General features: G+C 44.8%; 1 protein-coding gene across 2 annotated transcripts; it reads right to left on the bottom strand.

Moving 5' to 3' along the window:
• Window positions 1-6,624: 6,624 nt before the first annotated feature.
• ANGEL1 (angel homolog 1) lies at window positions 6,625-17,709 on the bottom strand. 2 transcript variants are annotated; one of them, XM_054162002.1, is made up of 10 exons: window positions 17,568-17,708; window positions 15,485-16,072; window positions 14,735-14,961; window positions 14,050-14,119; window positions 13,207-13,640; window positions 12,128-12,254; window positions 11,148-11,258; window positions 10,289-10,358; window positions 9,712-9,875; window positions 6,625-8,847 (listed from the first exon to the last, which is right to left on the bottom strand). In XM_054162002.1, exons 1-10 carry the CDS (start codon window positions 17,629-17,631, stop codon window positions 8,678-8,680), a joined length of 2,025 nt encoding a protein of 674 aa, XP_054017977.1. In that variant the 5' UTR covers window positions 17,632-17,708; the 3' UTR covers window positions 6,625-8,677. The 2 variants fall into 2 exon arrangements, with proteins under 2 accessions (XP_054017977.1, XP_054017976.1); XM_054162001.1 differs by lacking the exons at window positions 6,625-8,847; window positions 9,712-9,875 and having other exon boundaries at window positions 10,272-10,358; window positions 17,538-17,709.

Genomic DNA, 17,709 nt, shown 5'->3' with positions numbered 1-17,709 from the left:
CCCCCCCCCTCTTTGTTACATGATGAATCACTTCAGTACAAAGCTTAACTTCCTTGCTAACAAACAAGACAGCATCGTGGCCCTGCGTTGCAGAGGACTATTGCAATCCAGTTTTATGCTGTAAGAAACCTGAGGGTACAATGAAAGATGAACTTCTGCACTTTCACTTCTTTCCTCTCTCATCTACCTGCTCTGGCTTCTGGTCTGTCTGCCTTTAACCATAAGGGAAAAAAGGCTGGTGATGAGTCTTTCTCACGTCTGCAACCTTTAGAGCTACAGAGAAGGAATGAAAATAAGGAACTAGATTGTAACTCATACTCAGTGCCTGCAGAACAAACAAGGTGAATCTTGAGGAGTCTTATTAGATGTTTAATGTTAAATATTAATATGATCCCTCATGTAGCTCTGGGGTGTAAAGTTCACTGTTCAGTAGGTCTCATCTGTTCTGCAGTAAATGTCCTTCTGAACTCTGGAAGACAACTGCATCTATGTACGAGGAATGGATGGACGCTGCCTATGTTGTATGTGAAGTCTAGGTGGGCTTTAAAAGACTTGAATAAATGCTGACCTACAAGCAAACTATTTTAAATGTAATGCAAACCCTGAACTAAGAGTTCCTCTTTATACTTTTATGTATACAAGTCCCTTGATACCTGGCCAACTGCATTTTTTTAATGAATGAATGGATTGATGAGCAAAACCTTCTGCTACAGTGTCAATGATACAAACTTCAGTTACTAAAGAGCAGGTGGGGTGTCCATCAGTTTGTGACACTCTAGTCTTCTTTTTAACTCTGATATAAAATGAAAGTGTCTTTAGGAACTTAAGGTATGTTAGCAAGTGTTTTAGACGGGAGTGGAGTAGGTTTTTTTTCAGTTGACTATCTTACCTGTGTGCCACTGTATGGGTCAGTACACAGTATGCTTTCATCTAACAGAATAAATTACTCCAGAATTGGGGTTGAAACATAGGTTTTGTTCATGCAGGAGTTGTATTGCTGTTGTCAGATCTGCTTAACATGATTTTTTTTCTTTCCCCAACTATTTCAGGTGAAAGCCTTAATCAGGTGCCAGCCCCTTAAGATAGGCTCACATGTGCTCTTGTAGACCGGAACATGACTGTCCATAAAAGTGCAGAGTTTAAGAAACCATAATGAAGAGAACAATACTCCTGTTGCCAAAGGGCAAGAGTCTGAATTACATGGTCTTGATCATGCTCTAGTGGCTAATCACTTCAGGTGCTTGCTTAAGCCTTTGCTTAGAAGGAGCAAGTGCTCCTTCTAAGTGAAGTATTTCAAATAGTCCTGATAATCAGGCACTATATGTAAGCAGGTGGTGCCCTGTGTCCCACGCACAGTGTGTGTGAATCTGGCTGAAATAATACCACATATTCCAGTGGTCTTGCACTGTTGACAGCATTAAAACTTGCATTATGGATTTTTAACTCAGCCTAAGAAAGCAAGTGCTATTCCAGCTTGACCTTTGCTCTGCCAGAGCAAGGTGGAGATGGTGACTCTACAGCCAAGCTGAACCCCTTCAGATCTTTAACATTTTTGTCTGTTTTTCGAGCAAGTGTTTATTTGTATCACAACCAGGCTCCTTCAGGTGGCCTGGCCCTGTCTGCTCAAGGGCAACTCAATTTAGGGTCAGAATGCTACTGAGTCCCCTGTAATCTCTGCAGAGCAGAGTTTCCCTTCAGGTCTGGGTTGAGATGGTGCTAGCGGGACCAGTGTGTTCCCCTTCCATGCACATTAGTATTCTTCTCTAGCACTGACAGGGTGCTCCAAAATCATGTACATCTTTATCACTGGTACAGCTCAGAACTAGGAGATGGAAGGTTTATTTCATTAAGAACAATCTCATGTGTGTCTTTTTGTAATCAATCAATGTGGTTCTGCGTTCTTATGTAGCCAACACACAATTCCTATCTAGATTTTAGTTCTTACTGCACTTCCCATATCCCTCATGTTGATACTTCTTCCTGCTTTCTTTTTACACTTAAGACAATAAAATGCCCTCTGTACTGTTCTCAGCTTGTGCAGAGAAAACAAGATGTCTGTACTGTCTGTCCTTCCAATTTAAATTTCCCATTGTTGGTCAGCTGCGAAGTCAAAGGCACAGCACTGAGTGATGCTATCAGACAGATTATATATAGATGCCCTGTACTAGCAACATTATGCAGATGAAACAACCCTCCTTCTGCTTCAGTCATCTAACAGGTGAGTATGTCTGTACACACAGGCTAAAGCTCACCTCCTCTTCTTGGAAGTGCCATCAATTGGGCTGGATGGAAAAAAAAGAGCCTGTGGATACAGCACCAGAAATTTCAGTCTTGATGCAGTACTGTGAGGGTTAACTGAAGTGTCTGCTCACACTGCTCTATTCTTCAACATATGATACAGTCTCCCCTCCTGGCCTGAAAAGCAATTCTACTTAAGCTCTGTAGTCAGTGGCCTTCCAAACCAATGACTTCACCAGGACTTCACAAGACAAATGCTGGGTTAATACATGACAGTCAGCTGCAAGATTCAGTGCATTTCCCCAGCAAGGGGGATCCAACTTTATTCAAACTATCATCTTTCAGGCATAACATACCCCTTCTCTCTAGGGAAATGAGTAATAGCTTGAGATCAGGGCCAGGCTGTAGGCAAGCCAACAATATGTAGAGGAAAGGAATAAATATCCTCTAACCTGCTACTGCAAAGAGGACAGCCCATGCAGTAGTCCCTTTTAGCTAAGTTAATTACATGAACAGCTTCTGCCCAGAGGGGAAGGAATTGCACAGCACCTAGCAGATGGTATGAAAACATAAGAGGAATGCAGCCCCTTCATAAGCCTACATGGCCAGTTTTCAAGACCAGAAGCTGACAACAGACTTCAGCAGCAGTCCAAGGCTTCTTGCTCCCCTAATTAATACTTTAAGCTTATTAGCCAAAATGACATTTAAAAAACCTAAAATGCTGTGATTTCTGTAAACATCTACTTCAGATGCTTGCTTGAAAATATCCTCTGCTCCATGTCTCACAGATTTTTTCTAAAAGTCTGGTAACTCCTAAACCCTGTATAGATGCATAGTGATTGCTAGACAATAGAGTGAGAACAGCAGAACTTGGCCACAGCTGAGATTAAAAACAAGACCTTCTGTTCCCTCACAGATCAGGTTTTCCCTCTGCTACTGATAGTTCCTGTAATTCTAGGGTTTTTAGCTCAATTAGAGATTATGCTACTTGTACCTTCATGAAAAATCTTTACTGTGGAAAGGATGCACAACTCGGTGAGGCTGTAATAAAAACAAAAGAAGAAGCACAGATAGTGTGCTGAGAAGACCAAGACTACAAATCTTAAAGCTCTCACTTGCCTAAAAGCATGTTGGGGACTGGACTAGATGACCTTTGGAGGTCACTTACAACCCAAACCATCTATGAAAAAATCCACTGATGCGTACCATTGAGGCAGAGACTGCAGGATTACAGAACAAAGATGTGTGCCATGCTGTGGCTAGCAGGCCATTAACAGACTGCAGTTAGCTCAGCTGAGTTGGCTTTCCTGGATTATATTTTTATTTTGGTAGAGTAGCTGCCATTCTACCTCCAGTTTTACTATGGAAGAAGAAAGGAGAAGAGGAATAGCTTTCGAACAACTACCAAATTCAACTACACCCAGTTCAGGAGTAATTCCTGGAAGTGGCCCAAACTGAATAAACTTAAGACTGCTGTAGAAGGCTTCCCATCCAGAAAGAAAAAACTAAAAAGCTAAATAATACTGTTGAGGCTTTAAGTAAATTCTTTTTTGTGCATAAAAGGAAAAATTGAATGGAACAAATGCATCTTTTGTTGTAGTACATGCCAGCGTCTAGTCTACTCCTCCCATTTGCCACCTCAGCACCTTGAAACCTGCTGTTTGTCTAATCAAAGTGAGGAAAAACTTTCCAGCTCTTACTATGCAGCATTCCTTTTCCTTTAGAGCACAAGAATATGCAGTCTAGACCTAGAATAAATAAATACAAAAATAAATAAATGGAAAGAGCTTCAAGACTAGAATGACATTTTCAGTGAAAGCTGCAGGATAACTTGTCAGAAGAAGCCAAACTTGTACAGCTGACAAAAGGAAGGAGCTTGAAGCATGCCAGATGTTGCATTAGTCATCTTGGCTAACATCATAGCAGGTAAGTTCTCTACAAAAACTCAGTATCACGCTTTGAAACACGATGCAGTACCTTCAGTGGCAGCAATGGCACAGATTGCACAGTTCAGCGCAAGAGTGCTAGGGGAAGCACTTCAGGCCAGGCAGCTACAGTCAGGTAAGGAGCAGGTCACAGCCAGCAATTCAATTAACTTGCACAGCTGGAAGCCTGCTGAATGGAGATGGTATCCCACTTCATGTGCTCCTCCTTTAGATGAGCCACAAAAGGCTTCATCTAGATTTGGATGAACCACAGATATATCTGCAAATTCCTAGCAGTACATCCAGTTCATTGCTGGGGTGGTGGCACTGGGAGAAGAAATTGCTCTGTAACAACATCCTGCTTTGCAGACTGTTTGCCAACACCAGTCTCAAATAGCATTAGAAGCAGGACATGCACCTTAACTCACAGTTAAAAGAGATTCTCTGAGATGCTGTACTGTTATTAGATACTCAAGAGAAAACAAACTAAGGTCAAGTATATTACATAGTTCTGTGCTTCACAAAGCATGTGGCATACAGGGCAGCAATAATAAATTGTAAACCTTTGTTTTATATAACAAGAGTTATTCCCATCTAAGCATTGGATTCGGAGCTCCTACCCTTCCCACTTAACTTTTCACGGGTGAAGGAATCCACTACAGGTTGACACTATTTAAATATTGAGTTTATAGTAAGACTTAACCCTGAAGAATTCCACCTATAGCTTTTAACTGAAGAAATACAGCATAAAAAAACTAAACCATCAGTAACTCAGAAATTTAAATGGATAGGGCAGTTCTGGGAAAACAGCTGCTGGAGAGATACCTCATAAGGAAAGACATGGAGAAAGATGACCTCGAATAACAGCCAATTTTCATTTATTAAGAAAAAGAAACTAGAGCAATCATATTGTTTGCCACTCCTCCCATCCCATGTAGTGGGGGAAACTGATTATAAAGGGCATTTTCCTGAAGCAATGAACTTAAACTCTTGAGAAAGTGAAGGAAGTCCAACTCCTATCTAAACAGAGTAAGTAACACAGCAGCTGTGGTGCAGTCCAAGCTGCTGTCAAATACGTGTTTGCCTCCACAGCTGCACACTCCTGGAACTTAGGAGACTGGTATTAGGGTATGTGTACACATTGCAAATGGTCTTTGGTACTCTCTGCCACTATACCTTCCCTTTCTGAGTACAGTGGATATTCCTGTTGTTCCCCTTTTATAACCATTTAAAGACCCCTCTGTAATTCATCAGAAAGCTATGCTAATGACAACTAGTCATGCATTTAGACCAGGAAACTGTTAAGAGATACATCCAGCAGCTCAGTTCTGCGCCCCACCACAATTTGCTCATTACCAAAGCCTCTTACTATATCACTGTGTGCTATTAAAGCACCACAGAACATGTTACTTTCTCCCTGCAATTACACAGAGTTACTATTTCATATGTAAGGACTCTTTCTATCCATCTCACCTCCAAAATTCTACACTCCCACAAAGCTGGAGGCATTCACAGGTCTCCAGACCTATCTGATATTAACTCTAGAACACAGCGGTTTTTTAATTGCCTGCAACAAGGGATCTACATCAGAGCTTCAGGGACAGTGGTCAAAACAACCACAGCAATCAGCTCTTCAACTCTGCCTTTGTGTTTCTGAAGCTGTATGCAGTCACTAGCAATGGTCCTACATTTCTGCAACAGCTTCACCTACGAATGTCCAAGAAACAATGTGTGAGCCAGGGCTTCAGGAGCTGCAGGTCTCTCCAGGAGCCTTCTAAGCTTCAGAAAGAAAATTCAGACTTACAGGCAGTCTGAGGTTCCTCAGCATGATTCCATGTCCAGTGTTCAATCACATAACCACTCCAAATTCATACCATAATATTTCATGCACTGAGAAAGAAAGTACTAGCTTGATCTGTGGAACATTATAGCTATAGCTGGAACCTTAAAACCACCCTGAGATTTCTTTTGGGTAACTTGCACGAAGGTAAGTCAAATCTTTGGTTTAACATGGAAGAAGCACTTGTGATGTTGAAGCACAGCTCCTGCACCTGTTACATCACAGGACTGGCAAGGTGCTTCAGCCAGTGCAGGGGAAACTGGTTCATCTGATAGTGCACTATGCACCCTCATGGGTCTCAACAAGTAGGGCAGGAGTGCTGCTTTCATGCAAGCACCACGCCCCCACCCCTCAACTGACCATCAGATGTAGCTAGCAATTACAACTGAAGCACGCAGCCAAAGCTGTAAGTGCCAACACTGTGTCACAGTGGGGTTTTTGTTTTGCTTTTGGTTGGATGTTTTTGAACCTTTAGTGTCTTCCAAGTTTCCTATTACAATGTTACCAGCAGGTAGGAGCTACCTGCAACCAGACTGCTGCTTTATGCCAACCTCTTTGCAAGCCTGGCAGGAAACACAGTTCTCAACCAATTTCCCTTTCCTACGCTCCCTGTACAACACAATCAATTACAGAATCAGAACAGAAGTTTTTGCAGAAATTAGTGCAACTGCAGATAAACAGAGGCACAGAAATGCACAGCTCTGCTTCTCTCCCTATGTACAACCAGTACCACACCCCCTGAATGCTGTTCACTTATACAGACTCGTACATCCCAGTTGGGGTAGGAAAAGCCATTCATGTATCACAGCATCTGGCAAGGACAAGAAGGGAAGAGTATGCAGCCCTTACACAATCACAGAACACAATCCTCACACGCACACACCTTGCTTCTATAGTTTACAGAAGTAAGCTATAGAAGACCAGCAGTACTTGTGTTGTCTGGGAGGAGGGGGAGGGTTCCTGAATGCAAACCATTTTGCAAGACAAGCCCAGTGCCAAATAAACTACCTCTGGGATTTGAGGATGTGCTGGGAGACAAGAGCTAAGCCCACTTCTTTCCTCTCTTCAACCCTCATTATCTTATGTAGCTCATTTGTCCTCTCCTCTTTCACGTCCCAGCCAGCAAAGTCTTGCTAAGCAAGTCCTCAGATGGTTCAGCTGCCAGAGGCACAAGGTGCTGCCATGACTTTGTGGGTTTTACTTTCAGATTAGAAAAACTTTATTTTTCAAATTAAGAAAGTAACATTTAAAACACAAAAGTCCCCCAACATAACTCAGGAAGAGAGAACAGTATTTCAAGTCTCCTTGCACCTTCCCACACAGAAAGCAGAGGCGGAACTGGATTTCCTTGACCTGTTTGTGAACAAAAGATTGACAATGTTTCTGCCCAATACTGCTTTCATCTCTCATGGAAAAACCAAGCATCAAAAGCCAGCATGAGCTGGGGAATATGCCCTAGAAACACGTACATTTCTGACAAAAGTACACTGATGGGACACCATACATACACTGAGATCCAAGCAATTGACAGTCTGGCTCAAAGTTACACAGCCTGCCTCCTCCCTGTCAAGGGACAGGAGTCTGTTCTATAGGTTCTACCTACCTAAACATGGCTGGCTCCAGAAGGCTGTAGTATGAACTTCAGTCTGGCACAGGAGGATGCTACAGGTTGGCTGACCCCTGGAAGGCTGAATGGAACAGGGAGGTCACTGAGAAAGAGTAGGGCAATTGGCAAGTATCAGCTCTTCCACCTGATGGCTCTGCTGCCTCTCACGTGTATTCCACTTTCATATTTCTTTTGGGACCTCCCTCAGCTATAGTCTTCCGGGGTTGTCATGCCTTACAGGACATTTTTTTCTACCTGATATTCACAGGGATGACAGTAAATATTTTTCCTACAAGTGCTAAACTAGGTACTGTCCTCAGACTGCTAGAATGGAAGGGAGCCTTCCCCAAGGCCTCTAGGCTTTTACTGCAGGTCTACAGTTCCTGTGGGTGGATTTGTAGAACCTCTGGCTCCATTCCTGACAATCCCATTCCCTGGTCCATTAGTCAAAACAGGCAGCTTTTTGTAGAAACTGTTCAACTAGGCAAACCCTTCTGCCAGCAAGGCAGCCCTTACACATTATTAAGTAAAAGCCATTCCTAAGCAGTTAGCAGAGCCAATTCTCAAAGGCAACACAACAACTAGCCCTGGAAGGACCATACCTTACAAACTATCACTGGAAATTAAAAGAACCATTGTTTTGGTGTGAGAGAATGTTGGTGTATACACCCCCTGCTCCTTGGCAGCAGTTAACTAACCAGAAGTAGGCAGCATTGCCCCTCTCTTTCCCATCTCCTTGACAATCTCACACAGGGACAAATAAACAAGGGATTTATGTTGGTTCCCGCAGCACTAACACAGCTGCTAAACAAAGCAGTGGCACAAAAATCCCTTCAAGAGATGTCATGTCTGACTACAACTGGAGGCCCACAGCTCGGGTTTGCAGAGATGCACAAAATACCAAGCAAAAAGTGCTTCAACTCTCCCACCCCTGCTTTTTGTGAGGGTGTCAGGGGAGAAAGGATCTTCTGGGGCATGATGAAGTGTTTTCTCACAAGCAGATTGTGCAGTCCAGAGCCTCAACTGCTGTACTCAGATCAGCTTTTCTTTAGGGAGAGGGAACCAACACTAACCCTCTCTGATGCTGGAGATCTCCAAGCCAAAACTAGCCAGCAGGCAGAGATGATCAGATGAACAAAAAGGATTTGGTAAGCCATTTGCCGACAACAGAACATCTTCAGAGAGAAGGGAAAGGCGGCCAAGCAGCTTCAGGGCTCCATCCTTGTACAGCCTACGACCTGACAAAGAAAGTTGAAAAAGCCATCAGCCAGAGACTGGTGCTGCAGATAACTTTCCACACTCACAGAGGGATGCTTGTAAATGCTTTCCTATTTTTTTCCTGGTGAACAAAGACAGTCTGGTGAACAACTGGTGAACAAACAGTGCATGCACCTTTCAGCCTAGATGTGAAAGCAGTGAATATTCTATAATACTGCTGGTCAATGGTTTCATAAACTTGCAGGCAGGGAAATCAAGTATGTGCTAAATTCACCAGGCAGTTGGTTACAGGGGATGTCCTTTTCCTGGTACTAAATCCTAGCAATAGCTTCAGATTCTCCCCTGAGGAGAAATTCATCTCTTCATTCCAAACCTCCCACCAAAGTTGATTCTGACATGATCCAAACCAGCTCAAAGAGTTGGTTGCATTTACATGCAGTCTTTCATCAACAGAAGTCCTGTTTCAGGCAGTTGAAAGGTGGTGTCATTGTAAGGTAAACAAACTGACCATTTTGTGAGGCCAGCATGTGGTCTCAGTTAGACCAGAAGTCCAAGCCTTGAACTTAAGACCCAGCACTGCCCATTAATAGGGGCACAAGTAAGATAGTTGCACAAAAGAATGGAATCCACTCTGTTCCAGCTTCCTCAAGTCTTCATACACCTAAGATAAGTGGCAACAGTTTTTCCACAGCACTTTCCAGATTTTCTTCTCATGATACCTGAACAAATGTTGCTTCCATTTCATGCATTATTTCACTCAAAGTCACACTCTCTAGATCCGCCCTAGCTTAACAAAATGCAGTGCCCAACACAGGCTGCATTCTGCCATGCCTCACAGCCCTGTCCCAATGTCACAGGAATAAGCCCCACACTGCCACACTCACCCCCCCTGTTCCCATTCTCCACAGGCTCTGCTGAGTAGAAGATATAATCAACGGTGGCTCCAAGCCCCATGGGCATTGTTGTGACCTCTGGGCGTCCCCTCTGTGGCAGAAAGTGGCTGTAGACAGATGTCAGGTTGAGGCCATGCCGCATAATGCCTGAAGACCTGCACATGAATAGCCACTGTTTACCAAGGAAGGAAAGAGAACAATGCAGTGTTCAGTCCTGCAGTCACAGCTGAAGTTGGATGTTCCCTTGCTGTTCCAACTGTCCAAATTGTTTCTACTTTGTGAACACGTAAAACACAGTCTTTCAGAATTACTGACTTCACTTAGACCACAGACAAAGTAGACTGAGAACTTCCTTTGTCTCTAACACTCATGCCCTTCATTCTTGAGCTCACCAATGTAATGCTGACAGAACAGTGCCCAGCTTCTGGGACAATCCTGGGTGGATCTGGCTCTTCCAGACAGCACTCCTTACTCTCTTCCACCCTCATGTTCATTTCACTCTTTACTTCAGGCAGATTTTCAGTGCTCAGGAAAGCAAGACTGAGCCACTGAAAAAGCATTGAATTACCTTGGGACAAATGGCTGGGGATCTGTGTCTTTCATCATGGCAGCAGGCTTGGGCCAGTGTACAGGGCATTCTGCAAAGAAGCAAAGAGATTCCAGCCAGACCTACACAGATCCTGGAATGGGCTGCTCATCCCAAGTTTGAAAAGATTTCTACCAAGACCAAACAAATCTTTTTGTCCATGAAGAGCAGATAGCTTCCAGTCACACACACCTTAAAGAAAAATATTCAGAAGGAAACCACAGCTAACCCCAGCTAACAGGAACATCTTGAGAGAAGATCAGTGCAAACAATGGAGAAGTCAGGTTCTGCCCTGCTAAGAACATGTCCTTAAAGTATACAGTACTATTAAAGCTCAGGCTACTTCAACCTTTGCTCTCAAAGGAAAGCTCATTTGCCTTAGCCTACAGCTTACTCAAAGGATGTCTAGAAAGGCTGAACAGAAATTGAAAGAGCAGAACTAGCCATGCCACAAGGCCCAGAGGTCAGTGTCTACTGGGTATCGGAGACATCTATGTTGTGACTTTTGCAACATTAGAGTCTACCAGTTTATTCTCCCTTAAAAGAAAAAAAAAACACAGCAAAAAACTCCACAATCTTGAAGCAGAAAAAGGAATTATCTCTGTATATATTTCAGTTTAAAAGAAACAGTCTCCAAACGAGGCCTCAAAGAACACAGTGAGTGTGCATAAGCATGGTGAGATTGTACTCCTCTGAGCTTTCACAGAATCTACCAGTACTGACACAGCCATAGAAGGCACCCATCTGCCTTCACCCTTCCTCACCAAGCATTACCTCCACCATGCATTTGTATCAAAACCAAGCTAGGAGAGTCACAAGCTGAAAAATCTCCCATTAATACCTGGTTTAGCATCTGTCACACCTTCCAAGAGGATCATCTGTGGTGGTCGTTCACAGGCAACACTGCAAAACCGAAACTGGAGCAGGAAGTCCCGGCTGTACTTCCGTCTGCCTGCAGGGAAAAAATACAAGTTAGAAGAAGAAAATAGCTACAGCAAAGTCCCATCTGCAGGGAACATCTGCATGTTCTTTAGACCTTTAGATCTCCTTAGATTGAGACAGGGTTCTGTGCCTGATTACTCTGATACCGTATGAATGTCAATTAATAACCGAAACGTAGAGCAGATGTGCAAATGTAGAAGAATGGAGCATAGCAATTGCTGTCCCTTTAGTTAATCCAACAGTCATGGTAAGCACCTTGATGAAACAAATTAAGAATGCCCCCTCTAAGACACTACAAGTTCAAGGGACTTTTAAGCAGATCAGTTAGAGTGTAAGTCAAGAAAATGTCTGCTGAAGAAGAAAAACAGCTCTAGAGATTAAGCTGAATACAACTTCTACATTCAAGAAACTATTTAGTGCAGGCTCCTTCTTTTTCCTAATCCTCTCCAAGGACAGCAGAGAACAGTCATGAGTGTAGCTAGGCCCTTAGGAATGATTTCCTAATAGTGGTGTGCAAATACTGCCCAAAAGTGCTCCCACCAGCACCTGCAGCTAAAAGCCATGGCTGCAGAACATGGTTTTAAACTGCACAAAACCGTAAGAGTGGGAATGTGTAGAAATCTTATTGTGTAGAAACACAATAAGAAAGAATGTTTTGAGTTGGAAGGTCCCTTTGAAGGTCATCTAGAGGGGGGAAAAAAGGTAGAAATTGGGCTACAGCAATAGACTCAGAAAAATTTATTACTATACCAAAGAAATCAATAGAGGAAAATCTTTGCTGCCTCATGCAACAGATGCCCATGCTACTCAGAGACAGCAAGGCCCACAAACTCTCCATCCCCAGCAAACTCATCTTCCTCAGTGCACAATGGAGCTCACCTAGTTTCTTTGGTTGACACAGGGTGGCATACTGGCAGTTGTCTGTTATACCCAGTGAGCTTGGCCACAGTGGGGCCAGCAGTTTCCGTGAATGCAACTGATGAGAAAAATCTTCCTGACCAGACACCTGTAAGGAGGCCAGAAACAGGAGAAGAAACATCAGCAACAGAGTAGAACTTCTGCAAGCTATAGACGATATAGGTACATACACTTGTCAAGAGAAGACAGGAGAATGCCTTCATAGAAAGACATGAACTAAGTTAGAGCTAAGCTATTCAGAATACACTGCAAATATAAACCTTCAGCTGTGGGCAACATATACAATTAGCTAAAAGTCTTCTGGTGTTCCTCAGGGATCAGTATTGGCTCCATCATTGTTCAACATATTCATCAGCGACCTGGATGAAGGAATAGAGCATACTCTCAGCAAGTTCGCTGATGATACGAAACTGGGAGGAATGGCTGGCACACCAGATGACAGAGCACTAGAAAAGGCTGTCTTGAGAGGTTTTGGAGTCTCATTCACTGGAGACTTTCAAAACCACCCTGGATGCATTCCTGTTTAACTTGATCTAGGTGTACCTGTGTTAGCAGGGCAGTCAGACTAGATGACCTTCAGAAGTTCCTTATAACCCCTAGCATTCTATGATTGTATGATTTAGCTTGAAAAACACACAGCAAGACATAACCACAAAAGACTCTAGCATAGGTGCCCATTTCAAACTGTTTTCATATCAAACATCCACATAAAATTTCAGTAAGTCTTGATGGACTTGTACTCCCTACACTTCCAGTCACCCAGGCAAAACACATCCATAGGAAGGAAGAACCAGGACCTTAAATTAAGCAGTCTGTTAACCCTGGTCTGCATCAAGAGAAACCAAAAGTGCAGTGGTGGAAACCACACACGCATTTTCCCACTTCCTTCCCCAGCAGCACTGGAGGCATTGGGGAAGACTGCTTGAATAACCAAACACAGTATTTGCACTTTCTCCTCAGGAGGGAAACAATACAGCCATGCGTTTCTCTAGCAGCATACAATAAAGAGGCACCCAATCCCACCTCTGGCTGGCACCTACCTTCCAGGCTGGCATCCCTTGGTAAGAAAGTTCACCGTTTCGGATGAATTTGTAGAGTGGAGAATCAGGCACAGAGTTCAGGTCTCCACACAAGATGACAGGATAGTAGTTGCCTTCAGCAGTTTTTGCAATCTTGTCAATCTCTGCTAGCAGCAAGGCCATCTGGGCCAGTTTGATGTCTCCCCGACGGGGATTGAATAACACATGAGTGTTGGCCACACACAAAGGACTGACTGCCTTCAGGTGTGGGCTGTCTGGGAGCAGAGGCTGGAGCAGTAGCACCAAACCCACATTATCCCGGTTGAGGACATCCAGGCCAGGACGGAAGTATTCTACGGGGCTGAGGCTGATCAGCTGGAACCTGTTGTGCTTATAGCACACTGCACAGCCATCTGTCTTCGTCCCGGTTCTTCGTTTATAGAAGCATGCAAAGCCTGCAAAGAAAACCCCATCTACTAAATGGTTTGTCCAGTCACTGCCTCAGGCTCTCTCCATCAGCTGGGAGGTTCAGCATGTCTGTGTCACTGTGCATTTAGATACAGCACTATGCCCAATTCTGTTCCAGTAGTCACAGTTTAGCATTTTTCATTTTTCTCTCTCCTTGTCCTTCTAGGACCCTCTCAGTTTTGTTACACTGATCTCTCAACTCTGAGAAAGATCAATTACAAAAGAAAGGGTAAGGGTCTATGTAGACAGTTCGGAAGTAGGGCCAGCAGCCACCTGACAAACAGGAAGAGCTGTCTCAAGAACAAGTGCCTTGAAGATATTAAGCAGGAAGCATGAGCTGGATGTACAGACCAGTCCCAATTGCTGGAGGTACAGACAGACAAAAGTAGGACATACCCATTGCCTTGAATGTCGGTTCCAGCTGCTCCCAGTAATGGTTCTCTTGCACTTCCTGGAGACACAGAACCTGGAAGGAACACAGAGACCTCACTCACTCCACCAGTATTGGCTAGTTACCTTGTTTTGGGGAAGGAAGAAAGTGGAAAAGTGCACTCACATATCAACCCTGCAACCAGAAAGGTCACCACTGCAACTCTGTCCTGTACTTTCCAGATAAGGAGCAATAACTTTCTGGGTGACATTAGCTTATCATTCAGTTTTCCAGTGAGGAGGCAGAAGTTCCTTCATCACACAAAGAAGACTCAAGGAACAGAAAAAGTCATGAAGTCCTCCTCTATGCAGGCTTCCCCTCCTATGCTGCCTTATAAACCTGGTGCTTTCCTCCCCAAATGCAATTATCTCTTCTTCCTCTACTTCTGCTGTTTAAAGACGTTAAGCCCTCCTATCAAAGTATAACTGATTTCTGCAGTAACACCATCAAAGCAAGACAGTCACCCAAAAAAATGTATGCATAAGGCCTCAAACACTCTGAGAGGAATCAGTGTCCAGTTAACAAGCAGGTAGGATCTTCCCAGGATTCCCCGCCTCGTCTTTTTGTTTGTTGGGGTTTTTTTAACTTGTTAGATCAGACAAGGAATTCAACTTTTGGATACTGATGGGAGGAGAGCTCAGTCATACTTACATCAGGATCCCAGTGCTGGATCTCTTGCAAAAGGTTTGGAAGGCGATAGTTCCAGTTCAGGATGTCTTGATGACAGTGTAGATAGAGATCAAGGCCCTGCTCTACCAGGTCCTGAGCCAGGATGTTGTAAGACATGACTCGAAATTCAAAAAGCGGCGTGTTTGTTGTCACCTGCTCTAGCACACAGGGCTGCACAGAAAGATCTTCCCAATCTCTCCACAAAATCTCTGTATGTAAGAGACAAAAAGCCAAGTTACAGCCATCCTGGGTACCCTGCTGATACTTTTGTTGTCCAGGACCCAGAAAATAGTCATTCTCAGTCTCTAAGCTATTTTAGCTTCTGGGCAAACCCTCACCCACTCTGGCTTTTTAGGTGCTTTTTCTGGATGCCTTTGGATAGTTGTCAGTGAGAATGGCGTAACAGAAGGCCTGAGTCAAGCATACTGAAGCCAACCAGTGTTTGGGTGCCTTTTATGTTATAAAGCCAGATCTTAGGAATGGTTTCTGGGAAACAAACACATCCTGATGTTCAGATCAGAGGGTCTAACAGCACAGAGACTACTAGCTGTGAGTAGCATTCTCTCAGCAAAAATTCACTTTGTTTTTTTTATGAGCAGATCCTGTCAATTCAGTATGGACAGGTACTATCAGTGTCTTAATGACAGCAAACCCAGACACAGTAACTTGATCACATTCACTACAAATGAAGGTCTCAAACCAAACATTAGATTCAGAACTATTACTACTGACCATGGTAGGGTACCTCTGTGGGGAGAGGACAAAGTTGTACTGCATCCTGAATGGGCCAGCCTGGGGGCTCCGCAGGCACTGTCTCCATATCACATGCTAAACTCCAGGCCAGCACAGCTGGGTCTTCATTCTGCACATCTACACTGACAGTGGCACAACCAGCTATCTGGTGATCTGTCTGTGGTACCACAGCTGCCCAAGGGGCACTGCCTGCTACAGCCACCGCTTCTTCTGCTGGTTCAGTCACTGCATTCTCTTGTGGTTCTGAAGAAGCCAAGGTGTGTAGCTCTGTGAGCTGCTGACCAGCACACTGGGTGATTTCTGGAGGTGAATTCAGGTCACTGAGGCTAGTCATCAATAACTCTGAACCTTCTAACCAGTCACTAGTAAGGTTAACTGACACTTTCCCCACTGCTGGAGCACTCTCACTGGCTGGCAAATTCCCTGTTCCTTCCTTCAGCCACTGCTGGAGAAGGGCTTCTTGCTCTTCTAGGATCAACCTTCCTCTGGTCTCAGCGAAGTCACCTTCTATCTGGGTGGACGTGCTCTTCGCCAGAAGCACATTCTTTTGACAGGTAACGAAAGCATCTGCCATTTAAAAACAAAGACAACAAACATAAGACAGACAAGAAATCCTTTCCCACTCACTCTTTTCCTTTTCTTAGGCATTTGCTGTAACTGTAACCCTTCAGGATAGCAACTCGAGCAAAGTTATAGCCTGAATAACTTCAGCTGCCTCCTCCTGAACACTAGACCACAGTCCAGTTCTAGGTATTAGTCACTGAAACTATACAGAATGGTAACGGCCTTAGCAACTCTAGGGAATGCTGTGCCACAGCCAGTCAGCAAGCTGTAACAGCCAGCCAAGCTAAAAGGCCTGTGGAAACAACCAGTTCTCAGAAGCACATGTAAAGGCACAGAAGTCAATCTCTTGTAGATCATCACTTGGAGCAAGTTCATTTCCAGGGGTTGAGTCAGAAAGTAATGGCTAGCTAAGAGACTCAAATACATCACAAGAATATGCTGTAGAAGAAAGACTGTTCTGTTATTAAGAGATGAAAAATAAAGACACAGAGGGACCAACATGTGCAGTTAAAAGTCTCATTAAAGAGAATATATACACAGAAGTAGTACTGGTAAGAATTACAGATCACTTGATGACTGACATCTGTGGTAGAACTCTGCACAGGCATTAGTTTCCTACACCAGCAATTTTTGTTGTCTACGAATCACTTTTTCTCTATTGTGTCCCTCTGACAGGCAGTCTGAGCAGGCACATACAGGAGTTAGCAACATCCATGTACCTTTTATGTCAAGGCTTTCTGTATGTCAGACATGAAGCTTCAAGAACCATACTCTGTAGATTTTTTATTAAGTTCATGAATATCAGAAACACCAATGCACTAAGGCACTACTTTTGTACGCCACTAGCCAAGCACAGCTGTTCCGAGTCTGTTGTTACAGGATGCCAGCTGAATTTGACAAGAGTCAGCTAGCTGGTCACTACAGTCACAGGCCTGGGGAGTGGAGCAAGCAAGAGGGTAGCTTTACATCAGCATAGCCACCAGGGACAGTGAAGTAGCAGCAGGATCTAATAAATTAAGTGAATACCGATATATGCAAAGCAGAGCCCATCCGTGAGTCACCAGTAGGTCCTAGGTAAGTGACAGACCTCAGAGCAGCCCATCTCCAAAGGCCTCCTCAGAGCAGCAGTGCAACTCCGAGGCAGGCGGCCCGGGCCTCCACAGAGACCGCAACCCGCCGCCGCCACACAACAGTGTGCCAACAACGCCAACAATGTTGGTGCCTCCTAAAACCCAGGCCCCGCGCTGCCCGGGGCGGCGCGGCCCCGGCCCGGCATACGCGTGCCCACGCCACCTCGGGGGGCAGGCCCAGGTCCCCACCTGCCCACTCCTGCTGCCTAGGGCGAAGGGAGCTACGGGGCACCCGGGACGACACCGGCTCCCAGCAGCTGAGGCCCGGCCGGCCGCACCCCCAGCGAGGAGCACCCGCGCCCCGCCCATCATAACCTTGCCGCCGGCTTCCCCCGTACCTCGCTGCCGCCCGCCCCGGGCCGGGTTACCTAGGAGGGCTCGGAGAAGCCGTGCCGCCGGCAGCAGCACGTAGCAGAGCACTGTAGCGATCATACCGCCCGGCGCGGCCCGGCCTCCGCCGCCCTCAGCCCGGCCCCAGCGAGGCGACGTGCCGCGACGCGCAGGCCTCGC

This window comes from Dryobates pubescens, chromosome 5, assembly GCF_014839835.1.
Source record: "Dryobates pubescens isolate bDryPub1 chromosome 5, bDryPub1.pri, whole genome shotgun sequence".
NCBI classification, from domain to species: domain Eukaryota; kingdom Metazoa; phylum Chordata; class Aves; order Piciformes; family Picidae; genus Dryobates; species Dryobates pubescens.
Note: the sequence above shows the minus strand (reverse complement) of the source record. Positions and strands in the feature narration are given on the sequence as shown.